This window comes from Zeus faber, assembly GCF_960531495.2.
Source record: "Zeus faber genome assembly, chromosome: 5".
Taxonomy (NCBI): Eukaryota; Metazoa; Chordata; class Actinopteri; order Zeiformes; family Zeidae; genus Zeus; species Zeus faber.
The window spans coordinates 18,679,565-18,706,352 of record NC_137192.1 but is presented as its reverse complement, the minus strand read 5'-3'; the positions used below and the strand labels follow the sequence as shown (position 1 = coordinate 18,706,352).

The 26,788-nt window shown below is 44.4% G+C and overlaps 2 protein-coding genes across 2 annotated transcripts in view; both read left to right on the top strand.

Moving 5' to 3' along the window:
- ppp1r16b (protein phosphatase 1, regulatory subunit 16B) overlaps window positions 1-8,933 on the top strand; it is a 79,622-nt gene extending 70,689 nt beyond the window's left edge. The window contains exons 7-11 of the mRNA XM_080000270.1: window positions 3,593-3,718; window positions 4,363-4,438; window positions 5,165-5,294; window positions 7,014-7,158; window positions 7,788-8,933. Coding sequence (XP_079856396.1) covers window positions 3,593-3,718; window positions 4,363-4,438; window positions 5,165-5,294; window positions 7,014-7,158; window positions 7,788-8,252 — 942 coding nt within the window. The 3' untranslated portion in view covers window positions 8,253-8,933. The remainder of the gene's footprint in view (window positions 1-3,592; window positions 3,719-4,362; window positions 4,439-5,164; window positions 5,295-7,013; window positions 7,159-7,787) is intronic.
- A 9,384-nt stretch (window positions 8,934-18,317) lies between these two features.
- The window catches only part of fam210b (family with sequence similarity 210 member B), an 11,021-nt gene continuing 2,550 nt past the window's right edge, over window positions 18,318-26,788 (top strand). Inside the window, exons 1-2 of the mRNA XM_080001348.1 lie at window positions 18,318-18,889; window positions 26,567-26,788. The exon at window positions 26,567-26,788 is cut by the window's right edge and continues 5 nt beyond it. Coding sequence (XP_079857474.1) covers window positions 18,428-18,889; window positions 26,567-26,788 — 684 coding nt within the window. The 5' untranslated portion in view covers window positions 18,318-18,427. The remainder of the gene's footprint in view (window positions 18,890-26,566) is intronic.

Genomic DNA, 26,788 nt, shown 5'->3' with positions numbered 1-26,788 from the left:
CTTACAAAATACACAGGGATGACATTTAAATGAGGAGTTATAAAGGGAATCATAAAAATATTTGTATTCGTGTGAATCGAACACGGCTCTCCCTGCGCCCCGATCGCCGTGTCCCGCAAATAAAACAACAAAAAGCACCTTGTTTTTAGTTGTTTTATTGCAAGGAACGGTTTAACGGCACTACTACTCCTACGATACTGCTTATAGATCCGGTGCTTTAACGGTGCTCTTATCTTATCTAATTATTTATTTATATATATATATAGAGAGAGAGAGAGAGAGAGAGAGAGAGAGAGAGAGAGAGAGAGAGCGAGAGAGATCCATCTGATAATAGTGAAAATGCTTCTTCGACGAATATCTTAATCTTATTGCAAGTTAGAAATGGGCACCACCAACTTTTCAATGACACGCAAAGGAATTTTGAACAACTAATTTGTGGTGTGACCAGGGCTATAAGACTTGATATGCATCATATGCTACACATTGCTTACATTTTAAGTTATCTTCAACTGAATCTTTCCTTGCAGAGTACTTTCCCAAACAATGACTATAAAGGTCAGCGTGGTTGTGAAGGCATCTGAGGAATTCCCTTCTGAGTGTCTAGTGTCATTGCTCTGTCCATCAACACAAATTTAAAAGCATAATGTGACCCATCAACACAGGGTGAGTCCAACCACTCAACTAAGCGGTTCTTATTATTATGAAGGCTCGTACATCCTCCCTAAAATGTTATTTGTGTGTGTGCAATTTCCTGTGTTGAGATTAGAATGTTAAATGCCTTTATGAAACATCCACAGCGTATCAGGGATTTATCCAAAATGGAAAATCCAAAACGCAGACGTACGTATCTGGTGCACAGAGCCAGAAAGCACACACGCACACACACACACACACACACACACAAAACAAAAACGGAAGTAGACAAAAATAACCCACTGTTAATCTTAAAATTCCACAGATGATTTGATTGCGGTGTTTGTCCCCTGGCTTTACATGTTTTGTCTTAATATTTATTTGGCCATTACGCATCAGACGAGAACAAGCTCCATTTAGGTAGAGAGAGAAAAATAAGAAGAGTTATGACGCAAAGTGTATCTCTTGTTTGACACCTGAATACTGTTTTTGACTGGGGAAAAGCATTTCAGTTCATGTGCTGAATGTTTTGGACAACTTCAGAGACGGGAAAATGAAGTATGACGTCATTATTAAGGAAACACGACGTGAGAAGGCCAAAGTATTGTGTTGTTTGTTTTTGTTTGTTTGTCTTCCTGCAACACTTATAGAGCTTATTGTGCATAATCACCGGGTGTCATGACGTTTCACTGCATATATGTATGACTGTATGTGTATGTATGTGACAAATAATCTCTTGAACTTGAACTTGAACTTAATGTCTATTTAATTGAAGCGGGCAGTAGCTCAGGAGGTGGGTCGGGCGGGTCGTCTATCTGTCCGTCTGATGTGTCCTTGAGCAAGACACTTAACCCCCTAACACCCGGGCACTGCTATATGGCAGCCCACTGCTCCTACTGTAGATACTTGGGTTACTAGGATGGTAAAATGCCGAGAAATACATTTAGTTGCCTCAGTACTTGTACTCTGTGCAATGACAATAAGTTGAATCTAATCTATTTGAACCATTCTATGTCTCAAGGTTGGTTGGTACTTCAACACTTACTCTGATAGTTTAGGTTTGATTTGGATCGTAGAAATGAGCCTATAGATCCTAAAAATAGATATGGACGAAACCATTTGTCTGGGAACCCTCATTAAGGTTTGTAAATGTGATGACATTAAAGCCCCTTTCCCACATGGAATACGTAACACTGCTGGATAAAAAAAATATCCGGCAAAGGCCGTAGGTAGCCGTTCCCACATTGCCTCCTTTACGGGAAAGTTCCGTACGGAGTCGCTTCCCACATAGATGAGTGTTACGGAGAGAGTAGGTAACGGGTTAGTACGTAATGTCTAGTGGAGATGCGATCATTCGGACGGTCTTGTCTGCAACGGACGTACAATCTGAGTCGGAACCTGAACCTGGCTCTCGGAGACGGGTGCCTCGCTTCCCTTTTTTAAAAAGGCTGCTGCACTGTTCCAGCTAGAAGCCTAAGAACAATCAGGACCAGGGATTAATATTTAATGAGAGAGGCTTATCTTTTCACAATTCCAAAGCAGTCTCTCCGTCTTTTTTATTTTATTTTCTTTTTCTGCCCAATTTGGTATTCAATGAGCAGTGACAGAATATCATCGAGGGGTATTCTTATTTGGGCATTCTGTTCCATATTTTCCCTATTTTGGGAGGGAAAACAGTCCCCGGTCTTCATTAAAGGATAAAATATGTTTTTTTGGGTGCGCAGTCAAAATCCGTCCTCCAGGAACACCAGTGCAGTTGTTTGTGTTTTAAGAGAAGTCTCACAGTATCGCACATTTCATCCCTAAAATAGCCACCTCAGCGCCAGACGCGACCACAGCAGGAACCTTCACAAGGAAATAGATCCTAACATTACACTCCCCCCCCCCCCCCTTCCAACAAGCACACTTCAAGGATTTATTTGAATCAAAGGTTTTCCTCAAAGAGCTTGGATGTTTAACATTTATCTGAAGTGCTAGAATAAGGAAGACATTAAAATGGTCTGATAAGGGAGACCGTGGGTGTGGAGGAGGATGAAGCCGACTTCACAGCCCCGAGCGCCGCGGATGCATCTGGTGTGGGTCGTAAACACTGTCAACTGTCACAATAAAAGTTGTATAAGATGCAAAGCCTCTTTCAGGCTGCTGCTGTTCAGCTTTCGGAGAATGTTAAGCGAACGCTTTTTTAAAATGTATTTATTTATTTATTTTTTTGCGATCTTTCCCGCTCTTTTTTTCCCCGCAATCTTGGGGGATACATTGAGCAGCCTTGGATATTTAAAATAAGTCAAACGCATCCTTCTGTAACTTCCACGCATCGGGCTACATCTTTTCATTCTCCGCGAGTGATGATAGGTATGCAAATGGCGGCGCCTATTTCACAGAGTTTGCATAACTATATAATACAGCATACATTTTCTTTGTGCGTAAGGGTGAATTTCAATGGCTTCCGAATGCCACAACGCAGTGGTCAATTAGGGTCAGTTAATTAAAAATGTAACTGGATTCAGCTCACAATTCAATTGGTCAAAATTTAAATGCACTGGTCACAGTTTGAATGGGTCTCACAGAAAGATATGTCAACATTGCTGCCAAATGAAATACTATAATGTACAATATATATTACATTATATTAATATTGAAAAACAAATATTAGGGCATTTGGGTCAAATATTTAATCTTTATCTGTGGTTTATCCCCCCCGTCCTGACATTGGCCCTGCAATGTATAACTCAATGCAAAATTCACTTTGGTCCGCAGCCAATGCAATAATAAAATAATGCAAGCTATAGCTGATATAAATTAATAAAATATTGATATTGTTCCGCTCGGTTATCAGATCCACATACATATTTTGCATCCTAGTTTATACAACAGCATTGTTTGGTGCAGGTTCCTGTGCAGCAGATTGTCTTTTTTTTTTTTTTTTAAATCCGTCCTCTTCCTCCTCATGCTGTTTCAGCTCCACATCGCTGCAGCGAACGGCTACGTGCAGGCTGCCGAGCTGCTGCTGGAGGGCGGCGCGCGCATGGACCTCCGGGACACGGACGGATGGCAGCCTCTCCACGCCGCAGCGTGCTGGGGTCAGGTGAGGGCAGCAACACCCAAACAGGAAGCGCAAATCACGGGTTTCCGGCACAAGTGGACGGGGTTGGTCCAAAGACTCAGGCCCGCATTTTTTTTTTTTTTTTGTTTGTTTTTAATCCGAGGAAAAATAACAATGCCTGTGGTACTTTCAATGTTGAGCACATTTTGTCACTCATTCAGACAGATGGATGGGTAGATAGGCTAGCCATCCCCGGAGGGAAATTGCAGTGTAACAGCACCACACATCATCGTGCAATAAACCTAGATTAAAAAAAAATGGGCAATAAATCCTAGGAACAAATTAAAAGTATCGAAATAAAGATAGCAATAAACAGAAAAAATACACTTAAAAAATGTTATTAAAAAAAATGTAACATAAAAATGTATTACACTATAAAATACTACAAAATACTAAAATATTAACTATAAACTATATCATTATGTTGCATAACGATGGGGTTTTTTCGTTGTTTTTTTTTTTTTTTTTTGTAAAACTCACCTAGTTTACCTTCACCAAGATAAAAACTCTGACACATGGAAACCTCATTCACATGCACATGGCCAGAATGCACCAGGAGACGCCGCCGACGACACACCCACGTCATGGGCCGTTTAAATTCTTCCGACGGATGTTGTTTTTTCCAGATGCATGTTGCGGAGCTATTGGTTTCTCATGGAGCGAGTCTCAATGCCAAGACCTTCCTCGAGGAGACGCCCATCGGTATGTTCACCCAAATAAAATCTGGATTCTGCCACGCTGATGGATACAAACTCTAATTCTAAGGGAAGACACAATAAAGGAAAAGTTAACTAGTCAGGTATACAGCAATGAATTCCATCATTTTTAATTTCGGATCACAAACAGATGAATGGTTATCCGTCAAAAGTAGTTCTGAATGCAAACAACTCAAAAAAATATCTCCTTTGGTTTTTTTAAGATGTATTGCTTAAATAACTCACTTTTTGGGATACTGGAAGGTGCATTTCCTTAATTTCAGAGGAGCTAGGCTAGTTGAACCCCTCCGCAGTCATGCACTGTGCTAATACAATTGGCATGCAGCCAGTCACTGTCTCTATACTGATTACACAAGGATGAAATTGGTTTTAACCTTTTTGGTGAGATGGTTAAAAAGTGAATTTCCCACAAAACTGGAGTATATCTTTTGTCTATATTGAAACAGAAAGTATGAACGCTGATAGCAGAGAGGGCTTTGCCGGGACTAAATTATCGGCAGTCGGGGGTAGCCTGTAATTGCCTGTAAGTCCTCCATCATCAGTGATGAGTCATTGCATTGTATGGATGTCTCTCTATCTGGCTCCTAAAGATTGGGAACGGCGATCGCCCCCAATCCCTGTTTTTAATCGGATGTGATGCATTTGAATAAAGAGTTGGGCGTGGCGTACGGGAGTTCCACCAACACATGCCTACGCTGCTTCATCCTCCCAGATCTGTGTGAGGATGAGGAATTCAGAGCCATCCTGCTGGACCTCAAACACAAGCATGACATTATCATGAAGTCCCAGCTCAAGCACAGGACCTCGCTGTGCAGGAGAACCTCCAGCGCAGGGAGCCGTGGGTAAGTGCTGCCACCTGCTGGCGGAGGCTGGTCTACCGCCACGACTGGTTTTTATTTGTTTGGGGTTTGTTTTGTAACGAATAAGAGAAGATTATTCCAATATTATAATGGTATTTTGTGGTTTTCATACAGTCAGGGCTTTACATTTAGGCTTTTACAAGTTCTCACCCGAGCAGAAGTTGACCGAACAGTGCAACTCGAAAAATAGATGAAAGTATAAATGGCATAAAATAAGATATATGTACACTATAAACAGCTGACTGTTAACTTGTGAGCCCAGTATGGGTTGGTTGTAGGTAGGCTATAGTAAACAATGTCTATGTATTAAGTTGTTATTAATAGAGGTCCAGTCTGCAGGGCTGGATCCCTGTTGTTGTTATTGGGATTTTTAATTTGTGTTTCGGGCTAAAAGTGTCTGGTACACGACAACAGTACATACAGACATGGTCGAGCGCTCATCAGAACCCGGTCATTCCAGATGTCTCGTCGTTCGAGTTTGATCAATATCGACGTACATTCGGAGCAGAAATAAGTGGAAAAAGTGTCGTCGTTTTAACGGAAGTAGAAGAGCAGCGAGGCTATTTGATTCGTTTAGTTTAGGCTGCTCTGTGACATCATCAGAAGTTATGTCAGTCCAAGCTTCATCTCCATTCGCACCCAGCCACTTGTGACACGTAGACAAAGAACCCGAGCTGATGCTGCGTTTAAAGGAAACTCGGAAAACTGTAACTAGCGCTGCGTTTTGCAAAACCCCTAAAAACTATAAGCGGTCACAGAAGGCGTCTTTGCACCGCAGGAAGTTCTTGGAACCTTTGAGGACCCGTCGCTTTCTTTTGTGATCGTAAATGTAGATGTAATGGTATGCCGTTTTAAGATATATCGGTGGTGTCCAGCAACTATGGTTCCGAACCGTAAGCTTCTCCCTGTAATTCCGTGTCCACGGTACTAATTTATGTTGCAAAACTGAAGATGTAAACTTTAATTCCCCTCACCTTATGTTGCCGCTGTGCAGTAGCAGACGGCCAAATGTTGTAGTAATCCATCCAATGAGTCATTTGTTGGATGGAGATGGAGGAGTTCGGGCCCGATGCCACGACAACAACACGACAATCGGGTCAAAATCAGGCTGAATGTGTGTAGTCTGATTCCGGCATAACAGAAACTCTGGAAACTGTAATATGTAATCTATAAACTATAATATGTATCTATGCTGCCTGCAGCTATATTTATAATTATTACTATTATTATTATTAATGATGATAATAATAATAATAATAATAATAATGAACTAAAAGTATTACTACTACTTCTACTACTACTAGTACTACTACTAATAATAATAATAATAAAAATTAAAAACAATAGGAATAATAATAGTTGTAATAATATTACTTTTCTCACTTTCTTCTCTCACAAGGACTCGTTATAACATTTTTCCCCAATCTTTTCTTAACTAGATTATCCTGTATCATTGTTTCAGCTGTAGGTCTATCTTTTCCATGTTTGCTTACAAGGCTGGTATAGGCCTATACATAAGGATGAAAGATTACATTAAGTTTTACATTTCTGGTTATACTCGGAGATGGGGATTGGAAGTTAAATGGTTGAAAGCCCCTCAACATACATGATGAAGTAGTTGTATTAGGGAAGATTATTTTCTACGGTTTCGCGTCCCCTTTCCCACCGAGAAACCAGGTGTCCCCCCCCGTGTGTCCACAGGAAGGTGGTGCGGCGAGCCAGCCTGTCGGACCGACACAACCTGTGTCGCAAGGAGTACGAGACGGAGGCCATCGTGTGGCGAGGAGGGAGGGAGGAGCAGCAGCAGGAGAAAGAGTCAGAGCAGGAGAACAGCCAGGTCGTCAACGTGAGTGTCCAGCCACCATGTTGAACTCCCGCTTGGAAAGACTGTCTGGAAATTGAGACTAATGGCTGAAGAGCGAGCACCGTAACTATGATTGTCTAGGGCTGTCACGATTACGACGGTTTAGCCGACGATTAATTGTTATAACAATACTTGCAACTAATGAATTACTGGTAATTATTTTTGTAATTTTTTTGCCACTATCAAAGTATGAGCCTGCAAAAGTGTCATTATCCACCTTATGAGGAAAAGCTAAACCTAACCCTCAACCCAAGTGATGGAAACACACAATAAGTAGCTTTTCATTTGTTGCAACATTTCTCCCATTGGTTGGATATTCCTCTGCTATTTGGTTAAAAGACATAATTATAATATAATCATAGTCTAACAATTGAGCGAAATGATTTCAATCAGGCGATTATGTTACGATTGTGACTAATTGTGTCATGATTTACTTCTGCAGTTTAATTCTTATGCAAAACTAATATCACAACATAGACCCATCAAGAGACGTTCCCTGACACCCCGTGTTTATCTGCGCTTCCCGTGAATAGGATGTTCAGGTATTTTAGCGTTCTGAAGGGAAGATTTACGGAGAGATTAATCTAATCCTTATTGACGTGCCACCGCAGATCAAGCCCGTTGTAGCGGCGCCAGACACGCCCAAGTTACCCACCATCCTTAAAGACGGCAACGGCAGCAAACAGAATGGCCTCGTCTCCACGACGGCGTCCGCGCCCGCGCAGCCCCCCTCCAACGGCAGCGCCCCGCCCGCCGACAGCAAGGGCGCGGCCGTCCCCGCCCACGAGGAGGCGTGGCCCAGGGAGCGCGCCCAGACTCTCTCGGAGCTGAAGAAGCAGCGGGCCGCCGCCAAGCTGCTGCACCACCCGCTGTTCAGCGGCCACCTCGGCAACGGCTCCACGGACTCCTTCGCCGACGCCAAGTCGCTCTCGGAGGACCCCCGCATGCCGCTGGTCTCCTCCAACGGCAGCGCAGTTTACTACACGCCGGCCAGCGGCGACCCGCCCATCCTGCGGCTCAAACAGCCGCTGGAGGAGGAGCTGCCCAAGACGAGGACCTGCTGCTGTGTGTCGTAGCACTGTAACCCTTGGACTGTTGAGAGGACAGGAAATGATTGCACATACCTGTAGAGGAGGCGGGGGAGGTACGTCAGGAGGAAGGAGAGGAAGGAAGGAAGGAAGGAGGGAAGGAGGGAGGAAGGTAGGAAGGTCATGCGATGCACTAGATTTGGATGAAGCCAGTCTTTATAAAAACTTGTTTCCGTACTCAGTTCTTCAACTGCGCTTCTCCTTGCCAAAAAAAAAAAAAAAGTGATCAGGAACCGTTCTTTAATTTGGAATTTAGCCGACCCTCGTCCCACGGTATTTGTTTGACAAGGCGATAAAGAGGAAGGAAAGCCAGAATGCAGCTAATTCCTGTTTTTGGCACATTGTGCCTCCCTTCCATTAGAAGTTATTGCTAAAGAAATTGTGGGCCTTGCCTGCTGCGGAGGAGCAGGATAGTGATCCTGTCATTGTGTGTTCGATGTTTGTCTTTGTGACTCCATCTTGTACCTTAAAATTGCCGACCTTTATCATAAACATCTAAACTGATTCCCGTGTTACACGTCAGATAAACACGGCATTTTCTGCTCCCATGTCAATCCCTTGGGGATTCAAATTCCGTTTTAACTATGGATGGAAGGAAGGAGTGACGGAGGCGCATTTCCTGCGTCTGATGTCCCCGGGCAGCGCTGGCAATCTGAATGAGGGTTTGTGAGCCTCAAAGGGGTACACAATTGAAATGCAATGGGAATAATATACTCTTTGCTGCCCGTCGAATGGCCATACTGGTGTCAAATTGAGTTTTGGCCCGTTTACACACATTTTACATTATCCCTGAATATTCTCCTAATGATATCTGATATTGAATATTTTCTCCATTTTTGGATTTTGGCAAATTGGAGCGATATGGTGAGAGACCTGACTTCAATTTACAGTACTACTACTGTACAGTTCTACAGTGAAAAATATTTTTGGTCAAGGTGACAGTAATCTACAAATGTGAGCTATCATCAGGAAAAGGGTCAGGGATCATCAATTTGTGCTGACAATGAAACTGGCTAAAATTCAATTCTGTTTACATTGGCCCTTTAAAGAAGGAGATTACAAATGGATGCCGTGTTTTCTGCTACATATAATCCAGTGTTTTACTATTTTTCTCTTCTCTTGGTAAAGGGTCACAACGTGGTCAAACCACGGTCCTCGGCCCCCAGGCCACATTCCTGTCGTTGGCTCGCATGCTGATCGGGCACGGTGGGAGGTCAGGGCGCGTCGCCACGTATCATACTGTAGAACACAAACAGAATTACGGAGCAAAAGAGAGTGAAATATTTTTGGATTTTTCCCTCCGCAATGAAATGCTGCCTGTCTGTGTGAAGGGAAGGAATGCCATAAAACAGTGTTAAGAGAATTCAGGAAGCGTACACCCCGCGACGCGGGAGGCTCCGAAAGAAAAAACAATACAATACAGCACTAGTGTTTGAGCGTTTAACTGTACACTTTTTTGTCACCGTCACTCTATATCGCACCTACACTGACAAAGGTTTTAGACTGTACACACTCCGTATTGTGCTTGCCCATATAATTTAAGCAAACATTGTTTAAATAATACTGTACAGTTTTTAGTTGTCTATTTATGATGATAATGGGTTGTGCTATGAGTTGTAAAGTTGAGTGTATTTATTATTTGGATGATGTGCAGAGTGAATGCAATATACGATGAGCTGGTTATTCATCCAGTAAAGCACCTTCTCAAATGGAACAAAGGTTAGTTTGTGTTTACGATCCACTTCATGTATACAAATGATATGTGTTGGAGACACACAATGCCAGGCCATGCCACCACGTCGAATTTCCTGAGAAACATTCCAGGCTACAGCGTTATAGCTGTCTTCTTCCGTTCACTGTTCCCATGTCGAAAATAAAAGATGCAAATTAGGCTCCGAGGAATACTGTAATGTGTTTCTAAGGATACTATAATGTGTTTCTAGGAATACTGTTATGTGTTTCTAGGGATACTATAATGTGTTTCTGGGAATACTATAATGTTTCTAGTATACATGAAGTACAAAAATGATCTTATCTTATTAAGATATAAATGAATGACATAATTTAAAGATGACTTCGACCATAATATACATTAGCTCACGCTGATCGGTGTGTAGCCTTACAAGGCCGCCATTTGATCTTTACAAAACCTGAAAAGCTCCAGGTCAACATTGACAAAATAGAAATGGAATACAACTTTTTTGTTGTTGTCTTTGCTCACCTAAACTAATATTTGCTCGGAATTTCAATGAGTGCCAAAGTGTCTTAAAGTGGACCTATTATGCTCCTTTTTTTTTACACAAGTTAGTATACAGTCTCTGAGGTCCCCGAAACATGTTTTGGGAGATTTCTGCGGAAAATACCACTGAGATTATGCATTAGAGCCATTCTATCATGCCTCTAAATCTATTGTGTTTGTGAAGCTCTGTTTCAGCGGGTGGAGCCACCCTCCTGAGGCCACGAGTTATATGAGCCAATGGCGTTTGAGCATGCCTTCCGGGTCTTTTTACTCTATAACTTTCACTGATTTCGCCAAAATCTGTTTCTGAACAAATCTGAGGCGAGAAATAATCAACCCAGTTCCTGAATCTTCACTCATTAATCTACGAGGCCTCATTTAAAAGTTTGTTCCGACTTTCGTCACCGTGCTCTCAACTTGTGGGAGACACCGCACGGGGACGCTGTCTCACACGCAGGCATTTCTTTCTTCATGTAAACGTTGAAAAAAATAAATAAATACATCTACAATAAAAACACACTATTTGTATTGGTGTTGTTTGGAGAAACGCACAGCGGATGTAATGGCCACATAGAGAAATCTGTGATGAGCTGACGTCAGCTGTTGAGCGTAGAAAAAGACTTTGAAAAGCAGCGCTCAGAGCGGTGGGAAGTCTCAGTGTTTTGTTCACAGCGAATGACTTTGTCATTAGTTTACCTCATTATTTGACACTTTGGCCAGGTCTCATATGAACATCCGACATCGTAACATTATATATATGACAAAAATAAGGAAAAGCATAATAGGTCCCCTTTAATGTTAAAAAAAAAAAAAAAGAAATCGAAATGTGTGAGTTTCATTGTGAGCCCCGTCTTAATGTGATTTCTTTTTTTTGTTGCTTTGCCACTACCACTTCATCCCCACATAACTTATTGTACAGTGTTTAATTTGTATACAGAGGATTTTGTAAATAACTTTGTATGGTCAGCCATTTATCAGTTCCAGTAAGCTGCATTTATATGTGTTTGTCATTCGGTAGAAACATGAAACAAATCTGACTTGTAGTTGGGGGGTAAACAAGGAGTCCCTTCAGAACTCTCCTGTACCTCTAAATTCCAAAACTGAATGGAAGGCGTTGTGATTCAAATGATTAATTTCACTTCATATAACAAGGCTTTTCATTCACAATTAAATAGGAGATTGTTTGTCAGTTTGTCAATTTCGAGGCAAAACTTGGTATCCAAAATAATTATGAATGAAAATGTTCTATTTCACTTCATCAAATCAAACAAAATATACAATTTGCCCTATTTTTGGTGCATTACTCAGTAAAAAACAAATTTGAGATCATTTAATCTTATTTAAATCCTGGCTGCCCTACTCCAACTGAGATTTCTAATGTCTAATTTGTATTTACTTGTTGTATTTCCAATTAGAATGACGTTCTCGAGAAATGAAATGACGGCATTCTCAATTCTAAACCACAACCTGGTTAATATTGACTGTTGCTTTGCCAGAGAGACAGTAGTTAGTTCTTCAAAATGAACAGTAACCTGCATTATTCTGATTTTATCTATCAGGGCTTGTGTCTCACTGTAAGCCTTTGTGTCAGTGAGGAAATGATTATTAAGAAGTGAAACTACTGATTTTGTAATTACTGGAAAATCCTGATGGTTGCATTAACATATTTTGAATAAATTGTATATTTTGAGAAATTTAAATTGTCTTCTCGAATTACTGTCATTGTTATTCAGTGTTATAGCTTCGGCCTTAAAAACCTTCAAATACCATCGGTTTGGAACAAAGTGATGGAGTGTTGTTGCGTTATATTGTTCACGCCTTCTGGAAGATGGAAACCACACCATCTCTATTAGTCTTTTATTAATTTATTTACCTCAGCTCTCAAAAATAGCATGCTTGATGCGACACGTGAGAGCAAAGTAGTTTAAAGTGCTCTGCCAGCTTTTTAGATTTGTTTCAGATTCATATTTTCTGCAGTGTAAGTGTATAGCCTTCGCGGCATTCTGCAGCGTAGCTACAACACAACAACAAATAGCAAAGCTGGACATTTTGTACAAATAACACATTAAGCCATTTAAGGTGAAACCAACAATATACACTGATCAGCCACAACATTAAAACCACTGACAGGTGAAGTGAATAACATTGCTCATCTCGTTCCAATGGCACCTGTCAAGGGGTGGGATACATTAGGCAGCAAGTCAAGTCAGTTCTTGTAGTTGATGTGTTGGTAGCAGGAAAAATGGGCAAGCGTAAGGATCTGAGCCACTTTGACAAGGGTCAAATTGTGACAGCTAGACGACTGGGTCAGAGCATCTCCTAAACAGCAGGTCTTGTGTTGTGTTCCCAGTATGCAGTGGTTAGTACCTACCAAAAGTGGAAGGACAACCAGTGAACCAGGGACAGCGTCATGGGCGCCAAAGACTTCAGTGATGTGCGTGGGGAGAGACATCTAGCCCGTCTGGTCAGATCCCACAGAAGAGCTACTGTAGCACAAATTGCTGAAGAAGTTAAGGCTGCTGTGATAGAAAGGAGTCAGAACACACAGTGCATCACAGCTTGATGTGTATGGGGCTGTGTAGCTGGAGACTGGTCAGAGTGTCCATGATGACCCCTGTCCACCACCGAAAGTGGTTACAATGGACATGTGAGCATCAGAACCGGACCATGAAGCAACGGAAGGTGTCCCGGTCTGATGAATTGCATTTTCTTCTACATCATGTCGGGAGTGTGTTACGTCGTTTACATGGGGAAGAAATGGCACCAGGATGCACTATGGGAAGAAGGCAAGCCGGCAGAGGCAGTGTGTTGCTCTGGACAATGTTCTGGTGGGAAACATTGTCTTGGCATTCATGTGGATGTTACTTTGACACGTACCACAGACCAAGTACACCCCTCCATATCAACAGTATTCCCTAATGGCAGTGGTCTCTTTCAGCAGGATAATGTGCCCTGCCACACTTCAAAAAATGTAAAGTAATCGTTTGAGGTACATGACAAAGAGTTCATGGTGTGACGTGGCCTCCAAATTCCCCAGATCTCAATCTGATCGCGCATCTGTGGGATGTGCTGGAACAACAAGCCCGACCCATGGGGGCTCCACCTCGCAACTTCCAGGACTTAAAAGATCTGCTGCTAACGTCTTGGTGCCAGATACCACAGGACACCTTCAGAGGTCTTGTGGAGTCCACGCCTCCACGGGTCAGAGCTGTTTTAGCGGCATGAAGGGGGGACCTACACAATATTAGGCAGGTGGTTTTAATGTTGTGGCTGAAGTTGTAGTTCACAGCCACATATTGGATGCTCTGAACTAATGTGTACCTCCCTTGTTGGTTTTGCCTGCCCTTAAACCCTCCTCATAAAGGCCTTTCTGTGCCGGGCCGGACCATCCTTCAGTGCACAGCTGGAGTGCCTTGGCTCAGCTTTGTGTGATTCATTGACTCTGTTTGCGTCCTTCCCTCTCTCCACTTCTGACAGAACTTCCTCTAATTTACTAGCTGCCAGGGTCACGGTGGGTCAACATCTCTAGGACCCACCGCAAAGGTGTTTCTTGGGGTTTTTTTCCCCCCGGGAACAAATTTGTGATATTTTACAGAGTAACTGCAATCATCAGTGAGGTGTTATGCATTACGCTTCCACAAAACAAAGCTGCTGGATATGAAATCCAAATATTAATCATGTATGCGCCGCATATTTGTCAAATATTAAGTTGGCCTTTTCTCTCTGGCCGGACAAATGTGCGATTGAAAGATCGACTCTGCACATGGCTCCCGCCCCAGAACTTCCAAGGAATATAGACAGAGAGGAAGGCAACAGTTACTGAAACACACGATCCAGACTTTGCTTCTCTCCATCTGTGTGCCCTGGCCTTCGCATTGTGCCAGCGGCGTACACACTGGCCTCCGCTGGCCACATTCAGACCCAGCCAGCTGGCTCGGTCCCCGCTCCTTCAGGCCCTCGGCTGCTCTTCAATGGAGAGCGAAGAGGAGCGGTGCCAGCTGTAGCATAAAGACATTGACTACCCCGACAAACTCCGGGAGGATTCATAGAGGGTGGGATGGATTGGGGAGATGCCGGGAGGGAGACGGGCTCCGTGGTGAATTGGGGGCATGGAGGAAGGGTTGGAAGTGGTGTAGAATAACAGTGAGTTATTGCCCCTAGAAACACATGCATGTGTGCCGGAATGTGTGTAAGTATGTATGTTTTCATGGAAGAATGGCTGGATGGATGGATGGATGGATGGATGGATGAATTTATGGAATAAGGGGGGAGTGGAAATTTAGGGCTGATGGCGGCACGCTAGGGCAAACACTCAGCGAGGGGCAGAGAAGTGGACTCGTGCCAAGAGAAGGACACAGCTATTCACTTCTCTTCTAATTCAATCAAAAAGGACGAGAAGGTTCCCCTGGAAGAATGGATGGACAAAGCCAAGCCTGATTCCCAGAACCAGACCAGTGGAATTCATGACCTTTTGTCATTTTGGAGGAAAGCTGTTTTCTTTAAAGAATAAATTAAGGATCAATTTTGATGCTAAATGACTAAACGTAAATGTAGATGGTGATTAATGGCTTCTACCATGAAGATCGGATTGAATCATTTTGACTTTGTTAAGCTTTGTTCATACAAGACACTGGGACTCTGCTTGTTTCCTTTAGTGTACATACAGTAACTCTTCACCTAACCGTGCAATGTGTTAAATGCGGTGACGTCATCACCTTTATAGTTCATAATTGGATTCGATGAAAGAGCAAAGAGTGTACATCTACAAAAAAAAATTAATACATGCCTTCATTTCTCTCATTCTCACTTCTGCTCATTCCGGCAGCTCAGTGAATTCTCATGAATCTTGAACGTTGTAAACAGATCCTTTTTGGGAAATATACTGTATGGAAAACTGTTTCGGAGAATTGAGGGATATAAATGTTGGTGAGGGTACGAGTAAGGTCCTGCTTTATTCTTTATAACAAGCTCCTGTCTGTTATCTAAGACTGTCACAGGGCTTTTGAGAAAACCGCTGAAATATTTGCTGATGCTGCTTGCAATTAAAGGTCAGGAAAGGACAAGCGTGGTGACGGCTGAGTGTGTGTACAGTAATGGGTGTGAAAGGCTTTAAGAAAAAAACAAAACGGTAAAATTGTAAGGAAACTTTTTTTGAGGGGATAATATATAACAGTTTTTACATTACATTACATTGCATTTAGCAGACGCTTTTATCCAAAGCGACTTACAATTATTCAAACACCGACGGACGCAGCCATCAGGAGCAATTAGGGGTTAAGTGTCTTGCTCAAGGACACTACAGCATGCTAGCAGGAGGAGCCTGGGATCCCACCAGCAACCTTTAGATCACTAGACGACCAGCTCTACCTCCTGAGCTACCATCCCCCCATTTCTCCAATGGGGACCACTTATTTCTTGAGCTGAAAGACTTTACAAAGGTCTAATCTTTGTCACCAATTGAATTCACGTCTGCAAAATAATAAATACATATAATGATGACATCAAGGAAATATATAATACAAGAAATACATAGAAGGTGAAATATACTGTATACAGAGTGAAAAGATTGCTGGGGGGGAAAAAAAAGAAACGTGTGCATGTGCTTGGGTGGTCCAGCACAGTCTGAATACTAAAATAAGGACGAAAGGCAAGCTGAGGGGAAAAAAAGTTGAGGAACACGTCTTTCTACAGCTCAAGCAACATCTGCATATGCTTTTAGTGTCTGTCTGCCAAATCCCTCTCTCGCTCTACCTCGCTCGCTCGCTCACTTTAACTCTTTCTCTCTCACCAACTTCCCTGTTTTTTTTTTCCCCTTCTCTCCCTGGTGTCCAGCGGTCATATGTCATTAAACAAAAAGTCTCTCATATTCCGGCCACCATGCGTTGTCAACCACTTCTACGTGGAGAATCTGAATAGAATAGTGAATAAAATACAGAAGAGAAACGAGAAGAGAGCGACAACGAAGATGAGATATTCCACCGATTTGTAAAACAGGAAGGACGATGACGGGAGGATACTATATTTAGAATATTTACACGAAGCAGAGTAGCCTGGACTGTGCCATTGTGCGCGGAGAACCTCACCGCTCTGGCCCCTTTCCCTGTCAAATCTCTGCTCTCTCTTAAGAGCAATAGTAGGAATTGTATCAAGTTACTCGCATTAAGACAACTGCAACTCGTAACCGTAGTTCCCCCCACTTTTGTTGAAGTTTGCAACCTTTAAAGTTCAGGTCCATGAGCAATAAGACTTTAGAGATGTAACTCCCAAAAACAATCCTGACTGTATGTTCCTCACAGAGACCTGGATGGACAAGGCAGGTAATAAAGAAACGCCTGAGGCTTAACCTCCCGGTATTGGCTTTCCCCGCACAGTGAGGATCAAGAAGAAAGCTGTTCCCGCAGCTGTTCTTTTTCAGTTTTCTCGAACAAAAAAAATCCAACCCAGTAACCTTCCCACTTTTCAGTAGCTTGCGCTGGTTCTAAAATGCCCTCCTCTTGTATTCCCACCCCTGAGCATAAAGTAACTTCTCAGATGACTTGGCTGTTGCATTATTTTTGACTGACGTCGATCTCCAGCTATTTCAACCTGCAGTACATACCGATGTCATCACAGTTTGACATTCTAGTAGAATCGTCTTATCTGTTACAGCGCGTATCTGGGCCTTCTCACAAGAGCAGCGAAACACCAGACACGTTTAGTGGTAACGTTATTTCCGTGTTGCAGACTACCTGTATTTGCTTGCCCTCAGTCAGGTTGTACGGAAGAACAACATAGCCGACAATAGTTATGCGTATTACTCAACTCTACCTCCCACTGTCCACAGGTAGCCCGAACCCGGTAAACGCTCGCCCTGCTGATTTAAAAGCCTGAACGGCCCCAGAAGTACCTCCGGCTCAACAGCGATGAGGCGGAAATCCGCTCCCTCTTCCCTGGTAACCAGGCACGGAGAGGTTGTCCCCAGCCACTGTGATTTCTTGATTCCACCGTCCGGATTCCAGGTCCTTTCACAGCGGAGCACAGCCGTTCCGCGGACACGCTGTAAATCTGGTGAAAATGCGCTCTTACGTTCGCGATCTGAAAATCTGGCTTTGTTTGGTGCGCTGACATATTGTGAAGAGAATACAGAAGGAACAACACAGTCCCGAATTGAACCTACGGCCGACCTACTACCGCAGTGCGGCTTGCATTGCGTTGCGAGACTGCAAATGCATTTTTTTTTTTTTTTTGTGCACGCGGCACAGTTCCTGCCTCCACTTCCTGCCCAGTGCTAAACTGGTAAACGGGCAAGACGAAAGAAGGACTCTATACTCTATATCTTAAATTGGAACGTAAAAAAAACCCTGCGATGTTTAAACGTGTAGGCTGGAGCCACGACCCAAGCTGGCGATGATTCAATTCCTGCCATTTTTCTATTCTTCTTTGCTTGTATATCATGTTCTTATGCCTTGAAGCACCTTGAATTGCCCTTGAGTATGAAATGTGCTGTGCAGTGCATGGAAACTTGCATTGCCCAACTTTTTTTTTTCCCCTCATCCGTGAAGTAAACGGTTACTTATCTTTGTATGTTTCCTTGACTTAGAGACCCCAAATAACAGGTTCTCACCGCCCATGCCCGCCTCTTCCACCGGCGCCACCCCCGTTCTTTACAGAACCTCACTAACTAGTGCCCTTAGTCCTTTAAGTGTGTTTACAAGGTTAATGTCATTATAAAGGGTTATACCTTTAAGTACCCGCCTCCCCCCGCTGCTGCGTAAACAGTGTGCACTGCCGCGTCCACCCTTATTGGCTGCGGATCATTATCTGGCAATGGGACTCCATGGAGATGAGGCACCGGCCGGCATGCACACTGCAACTTCCAGCCGCGGCGTTTTAGTTGTTCGGCCGATTTACCCGATCCGTGTGTGAGTCGGTTACCTCCAGGACGATGTTTTTGTGCCGAGCGTCGAGGCTGCCTCGGGTGTTCAAACCGTCGGGCTTAGCCCAAGTCACGGCGAGAGGACTAAAGGACGGTGCGTGGATCGTGCCCGGTGAGTCCGCGCTCCACTGTGGCCGGGCTTTGTGTACATCCCCGCGCCGCCGGGGGCACGGCCACGGGGACGGGGACTGGGGGGGGAGCCCGGCCGCCGCCGTCGGAAAGTGGGGCTCTACCGGTTTCGCGGCCACGGACCCGAACCGCCTCGACCCCAGGAGCCTCCGCGGAGTCGCGGCCGGAGCGTACGGCGGCGCGGGGACTGCTCGCGGAGCAAACAGGTGCCGGGGAGCGCTCCGTTCCGCCTTGTTGCGGGGTTGTCAGTGCGCCGCGACGGCGCCGACCAGAGCCTCGTCCTCCGGAGCAGCTGCGCACAAACGCGAGGAGGACGCCGAGGACACGCGCCGTGGCAGTGGGGTAAATGAAAACTCTCCCGTTGTGATGTGCGTCTGTTTGTCTGACCCGCGGCGGTCACTTCAGTCTAACAGTGTTCGGGCAGCGCCGGACTCCGCGCCGCGCGTCCGTCCCCCTCTCTCCGTACGAGGCGGCGGCGCCGGAATGGAGTAACACTGCCATGAATTATGCAAATGGCTTCTGTTTGGGTCGCCACAATGAGGCGCTCGGCTTTGTTACGCAACGAGGCGTGACGTCACGAAGGGCGCTCGTATTCGGTCACGTGACACACCGGCGCGTACGATCGCAGGTAAAAAAAAACAAAGTGCGCCCGTGGAGAGACTGTTCCGGGAGTTGTACAGCACCTCACCAAACACAGACAAACAAACAAAAAAATCACCAGTACAACACCCTGGAATAATTGTAAAATAAGGACTGACACAACATTAACTGTGACGTCCGTTTTCTCGATCAACTCAATAACAAGCAAAAAACGACAACAAACACATCTTTCCAACTCCCCCCCCCCCCCTGCATTGTATGACTTGGTTACGTCCAGCCGATAAGCTGCCTGGGTCTTCTTGTGGTTCCACTGAGGTGGCCACGACGCAAACTGACAAAAATGAAACGAAGAGCAGCAAACAACCTCCTTTCAAAAACAAAACAAACCAGGGGGAAGCTTCGTTTCACACCAGGGCTGTGGAGACCTCAGGCCCCCACGTTCCGCCCAAAGACGCGCCCTCAGGGTGTCCTAGGCTCGTGGACCTCCCTGCGTGGGGCCACTGAGCCCATTTGATACAACATTTGTCTTTGTTCCAATTCAAGGAGATGTTCATTGGAAGATAGGATTTAGTCCAAACGTCCATACCGGTCTATACTATAGTTGTGGAGATAACTGCGAAACTGATCAAAACGGTTGTCACGATACTTTCTACCCCCGAAACTTCTTAAAGGACCCCACATTGAGAACTGTGTGTGTGTGAGTGAGTGTGTGTATATGTATATGTGGTTACAACATGGCTGGCATGTCTCCAGTGTCCTGTGGTATTTCCTGACAGAACACAACGATGCTGAGTCATAGAGCAGTTATTCTCAGAAACCTGGGCATGAAAAGTATTCTAGTGCTGTTCTATTCAAAAAAAAAAAAGCGGGGGTGGGGTGGGGTGGGGTTTCTGTTCGGAGAATGCGTTGAATTCCATTAATTGCCAAAATGTTACCATGGATCAGAGCCCTAAACGGTCTCCTCTTTGGAGCGATCCTAGATTACAAGAAGTTAAATGATGTCTTATTCGTGTGTGTGTGTGTGTGTGTGTGTGTGTGTGTGTGTGTGTGTGTGTGTGTGTGTGTGTGTGTGTGTGTGTGTGTGTGTGTGTGTGTGTGTGTGTGTGTGTGTGTGTACGACCCCTTTTTTTTTTATGTCCCCGAAAAGCTGTTATCGGACACAGCAGCCCCAGTGTTCCTCCTGTACACCCTCCCCGGCGCAACTCCCTTTGACCGCTTGCTCACATGACCCGCCCAAGACGCCGTCGGCCTCTGTCTTTTAGCTCCGTCTGGTCATTCTCGGCCTGATCCCCGCGGCTGAAAGGCCGAGGCCCGCCCGCACCCCCGGCTCTAACCCCTTCCATTGTCCATTGTTGGAAGGCCAGAGACTACATCACCAGGCTATAGCCTCATCCTGGAATCTTGGGCCAAATTTTTTTTTAAGACAACAAGGAGGAGAAGCTTTTTTAATTTTTATTTTTTATTTTTTATTTATTCTTTGCTTTCTGTGAAGCAGGGAATTTAATCCAGAAGAAGAAATTATTTGACAAAGAAAGTGTACAGTGTTGGTGTAAAATAGGGTGTATGTTTTTTTTTTTTTAATTCCATGAAATTGTGTAAGGGACTGCCACTGATAAAATGGTATCGATTCCCCACCCTAGTCAAACACACGCACATCTTTCTTTACGAACTGAGATAGGCTACCTGGAAGGCAGTGAAAACCCAGGGGTTTGGCAAAGAGGTCACTGGGGTGATCCTTCAAGGAAGTAGTTGGCTGATTCTATAGAGAAAGTCTTTGTATTTTGCAGAAATTGATCCTGCACGTTTGTCCCATTTCCTGCTTCCTCTGGATGGAATTCGGATGATTTCTTCGAGGGGCGGCCTCCGGACACCTTGCGTTCCCGTCGCTTTGCATTAAATTGCTTCCATTTCATTTTGAACGACTTGATTTTAGATTAAACCTAGACAAATGGGCAGTAAACCTGAAATTGAATCATGATGTAACTTTCTGCATAATAGACCTAATTATGAATGAAGCATTAACAGGTTAGATGAAAGGACATTTTGATGTGATTCCATCAATATTACGGAGTCATGCAGTATGGCCACAGGTTGACCCTGCGGTGGACTACTGTTGGTACAATGATACAATCACAATCCTCATTCCTTAACTCATATCAAGGTTTTCCCATTGCACTATGGTTAGATCGGCTTTTCGGGAACTTTGTGTACTCTTGACGCCATGATGATGGGGAATGTCTGTCATTGAATATTCAAAGGGTTTTGTAGTTCCTAACAATGATCACATCACCATATACAATATCAGATAAACAATATGCTGATATTGGGTGTAGCCCAAGTTGAGCGTGTCTTTCAGTACAAGAACAAATGATAAAGCGATGAACAGATAGGTAGACATCCCCTCCAGCCGTTAAACAGGGCCGTCAGGTCTGGTATCAGTTCTACACCAGGGTGCAGCGATGGGTGGAGCTCACAGCCCGAGAAAACAAAAAATGACCCCTCTTCAACACATGGAGAACCCAGGTGTGGGCAAACTGCGGGCCGGCGCTGTTTAATCCGGCCCGCAAGGCATTTACATAAACAACAATCCTATAATATATTTAAATTTGTAGTATTCATTTCACTGTTATTTTCCTGTAATACTCAATGGTACCAGATGGTACCACCGCATTGCCGGGCCTTCTCTGATGTCGAGTCACTCTCCTTCACTTTACCTGATCGTCAGGTATGCGTCACCCATAACGAAATGGGCGGACAAAAAAAAGCGCAAAATTGACAGCGAGTTTCAACAAAGATTGTACTGCAGATTATTTTTTTACTGTATTTCGATCAAGCGAGTCAGCGAGTGTGGGGACTCAGAGGGGAGATTGGCTCATTTCTTTGGAGTTAATGGGGAAAGCCGATGATTTTCCCGGGCTGAAAGACGCAGACCGGCTTTGAGGTTTGGCGTTCGCTGTGGACACACTGGCAAACGTGAATGAGCCGAACGTGAAGCTGCAGCGGGAAAGATCAGTTTGTATTCGACATGCATTCAAACGTGAAAGCCCTCAAGGTAATATTGACTTTGTTCTCTGAAAAACAAATGACAAACAACTCATTTGCGCATTTCCCCCACGCCGGCGCCGCTGAACGGAGCCCCCCGACATGCCAGCAAATGCAGTAAATCGCTGGACGACCTCGCACGGAGAATTCTGCCGTCGCTCGTCCGATTTTGAAAAGTCTGAGAAGTCACTTCAGCTGGGGTCACGTCCCCTGTCATTGGATTTCTAGGCGGCACCGCAGGAATTACAGCCGGAGCCGATTGATCTCCAGTCTGACTCTGTCCTAAAGGAGAAGTTCAACTCCGTCAAACTAGAATGTTTCGTGCTTCAGCTGAATGAGACAAAGTTTTCAAACACCTGACAGTTGGCACAGGAGAGGCTGCTGTTATTTGGCTCTGCCTACGTGTGTGACGTTGAGTGCGATGAACATAAACAAAACACGCCACAGAGCCCAGCTTACCAGAGCTTATTGTGCGTAATCTCCGGGTGTCGTGACATTTCACCACATATATGTATGACCGTAATTATATGTTTGTGACGAATAACCTCTTGAACTTGAACTTGAACTTGAACACCTGAGCGCTGTCCTACGAATTTCCACAACGAAAATGGCACCAGATTTTGGCGCGCTGACAAAAATGGGTGACCAGCAACACTGTTCTCATTCAATCCATCAATGGTGAGTTGTTGTATTTTTTTAATTTAAAAATGAACTTATTAACAAAAAAAGTGGGATAAGAGGAAATAGATTTCACATGTATTTTACACTTAATGCTTGCTCATTTTTCACCTCATCTACGAACGCCCTGGCCCGCCGGTCAGTTTAAAAAAAAACGAAATGTGGCCCTCGAGCCTAAAAGTTTGCCCACCCCTGAGATAACCACTTAATTGTGCGTCACTTCTGAAAGCTATGGGAGCGTTTGCATGATTTATTTTGCAGCATGGAGAGGAGAATAGGATTTAGTTAGTCTGTATACAATGTAGAATTTTTTTCAAATTCAGCAAAAGTGATCCCTATGTTGGGTGAACACAACAAACGAGTTGAAAAACGTCGCTGTTATTAGATATACATACATACATACATACATACATGTTATTCACTTGGCAGCGTGAGTCATCTGACCAATCATGGACACTCTGTAGCTGCACATGGGGCCTAATGCGTTATATTATTATGCCTAATAAATGATCAACCTGCAACTCGGTGTTTATTCAAAACTATGGAAACCCTCAAAGGCAAAAAAAAACCCCACACAGCATTCTTGCAGCGTCGCAGACACACCAGCGTCATATTTCGATTGGTTACACATTTTACATCCAGTGTTTATACACAGTGAATTGAATTACACACAACAGGGTTTATAAATACCGTATGTGGTTATAATTGGAGGTTACAGCCAAACTACTGAGGTGGAAACAACTCCCCCGGCCCTGCCTTTTATGTTGTTATTATTTTTGTATAAACTTTCCAGCTTTCAGGGATCACAATGCTTCTGTGACTATGTCTCTGCTGGTCTCTAGCTTCCTATTTATCATAACAGTAAAAATGTAGGGTAATGTAATGTATTTCCAAATGTTATGCTCTGCAAGCTGGAAAAAAAAACCTTCCCTCGGGCACAGGCAGAGACCGCTGTCCCACTTTTATGGCACAGAACCGACTCGACTTAGAAAGGATGAGCAGAATCCGACGGCTTGACTCCGAAATGGGCCGCCGGCGCTGCGCGTCTTCCCGCGGAGCCCGCGCAAGTACTCGGAAGTGCCGCAAAGCGGAGCGGCCGGCGTGGGGTGGGAATGAGGAGCCGAAGCGCTCCGACTCAGGGTGTTCCACGGTCCGCGGCCAGAGGCTGAGAAGCGTCGCCGCGGGCCTCGTTTTCACACCGAGGAGGACGGACGGTTGAAAGATGCATACAATGGCCTCTTTACCCGTCAGCAAATGACCAGGTCACGCGGCGCGGGGACAGTGGTTTTATGAAAGATGATGATCATTAACTGGAACGTGTGACGCTAATCACGGATGTCAATAATAGTGTAGAATCGGCACATTAGACAGCGTTTTGCCCTCCACTGAACACAGCGTCGCATTGACATCCTAACGCCTTGTGACGGATGTACCGCGTAATATGCCTGCCCGTCTATTTCTTATAAAATGAGCACATCCACTTGCTCATTTCTTTCCAATATAAAGGAGGATTTATATATTTTTTTAATCCAAGGATAAAATAACCACTTAATAATGAATTAAAGGGAAAAAAAAACTGAAAGACAACTGATCAAAAAAAAACCAAAACCTGTATAATGAGATTAAAAAAATGTACTTTAATTTTTTCTAGATCAAAGGATAAGAACAATAGCGATGCAGCTATAACTTTAAATGGAATGGAAAAAGTAGTTGGGTTTTTTTTTCCTTTGTTTTTTACTTTCAAGCCCTCTGTATAAATCGTCCTCCGTCTCGCTCAGTAATTCAAGTTTGACCGGGTTTGCGCCTCGAGGGGCCGCGTGCAGCGTGTGTTTGTTTTCCTCTAAACTTACCTTATCTTAAATGACCGTTGACCGTTGCACAGTTCGAAGTTCGAAGGAGCTTTCTTCAGACAGGAGAAACGGTCAAATAAATCTTTCTCTTTTCGTCTAGCGGTTCTGTTTTTCTGGATTAATACGTATGAATACTAATAAAAACGCCCCCGGGCTGAGCTCCCCCCTGCGCTTTTATAGCGTAACCCTGTCATGCAGTTCTCTCATAAACTTGTCGTACGGGTTTATATGCATTCATGCAAATAATCTGCCTTTGACACAATAGCCAGAGGGAAGATTATGTATATTTCAGTTATCCTTTTTTTTTTTTTTTTTCTTCTTCTACTACAGTTGTGCTCTATATTCCGTCATTGGCAGCGTGCTCTTGTTTTGCATATACTTCACGCTGTAGTTCAGCTAATCCATTTTCTGCCAATACACAATGGGATGACCTCCCCGCTGCTTATTGTGTCGGCTGCACGTTCATCTGGGAGAGTGGTGTGTGTGTGTGTGTGTGTGTGTGTGTGTGTGTGTGTGTGTGTGGGTGTGTGGGTGGGTGGGTGGGTGGGTGTGGGTGTGTGTGCGCATTATTCTCCATTCTCCAACACAACACCAGTCTGCTCCATCAGCTGACTGGGGGCTGAATAGACTCAGGACTCTTTCTGAAAAGGCGCAGGCATTGTGTGGTCCAGTCGGGTGACCTTAGTATGGGACTGTGTGCATGTACTGTGTATTTAGTGCATTGTCAGTATTCACTGTGGGTGCTGAAAAATACAATTTCTTAAAAGAAAAAGGTCAATTTAATTGACGAGATGATGATGATGAGACACATTAGAGGTTTAAATTTGATTCAACTCTTCTCCATCGTAACCTTTTTCCTATCTCATAATTTGAGAAAATATCGTATCAAAGGTTTGCTGGGAAAAGGTTTCCCGCGCGGACAAATTGGCTGTTGTTTTAAAAATTGCAGTGTGATTTCTACTTTCACTTTCCAACAAATTTTGCCACGATGATCTAGATCATTTCTGTACTGGAACCTGCAACTATGAGTGTAACCCCAACGTCATTTACCCTACGCAGCGTTCTTTCACCCTGCAAAAAGCCTCAAAACAATTTAACTTGTGGTCCAGAATGACATCAATCATTCAAATCCCCGAAATGATTTCTCAAACCAAGACGGCCGAAGTGCTTGGAAAAGACCGTGAGGTTGATTTGCCTGCAGTGAAGAATCACATTTCCGCCTTTCGTAGGATAGAAATGTGTGGTGAACAAGGCACAAGTTGCTCCTGCAAAGCGAAATTCGGCGACACACGTGACAGGTTTCTCTAAAATGCCAGAAAATGAGCTGATCTGACACTTTCGACCCCCTTTTCGAGCAGCTGTGCTTTCTCAGACAACCATCAAGTCGTCGGTGATTGTCTTCCATGTGAAACTCTTAGCTTTTCATTTCCCTGTCGTAAATCTGATTGAAGGCAAGGAGAAATGATGCGTGCGTTGCTCTGCGAACTTTAGGCTGAAATAACTGTGAGATAAAAACGTGAACTTTATAGATGTTTTGGTTTTGCAGGATTGTGACGTATGTTTTCCTTTGCGCGATCTGTCGCACCCCATGTTGACGACATCGACTCCAACCAGCGCCGTGTTCACGCGCCGCTTCCATCGCCTGCAAGGAGCGACGCATCCATACGTTCCTCGCAGCGAATTCATCCTCTGCACTTTCCCTCCACTTCCATTTGTCTCTGTCATTTTTTTTTTCTGCCCACAATAAGCCCCGCCCGCCCCCGCCCCTCGTGGGACCAGACATGGAACTAATCTTTCTCTTCATATCCTCCCCTCTACATTCTCCCCGTCTCCTTCTTCCTTTCCTCAGGAAGAGCAGCGTTCAAAGGAGCCGCCCGCCTCCCCCCCTCCCTCGCCCCCCTCCCCGGCCGCCCCCTGCCCCCCGGGGGAGGCCGGGGAGGCGGGTGCGGCGGAAGGCAAACCCAACAAGACCCAGCAGCTGAAGAAGGTCTTCAAGGAGTACGGGGCGGTGGGCGTCTCCTTCCATGTGGCGATGTCCCTCATGTCCCTGGGGATGTTCTACCTCCTCGTC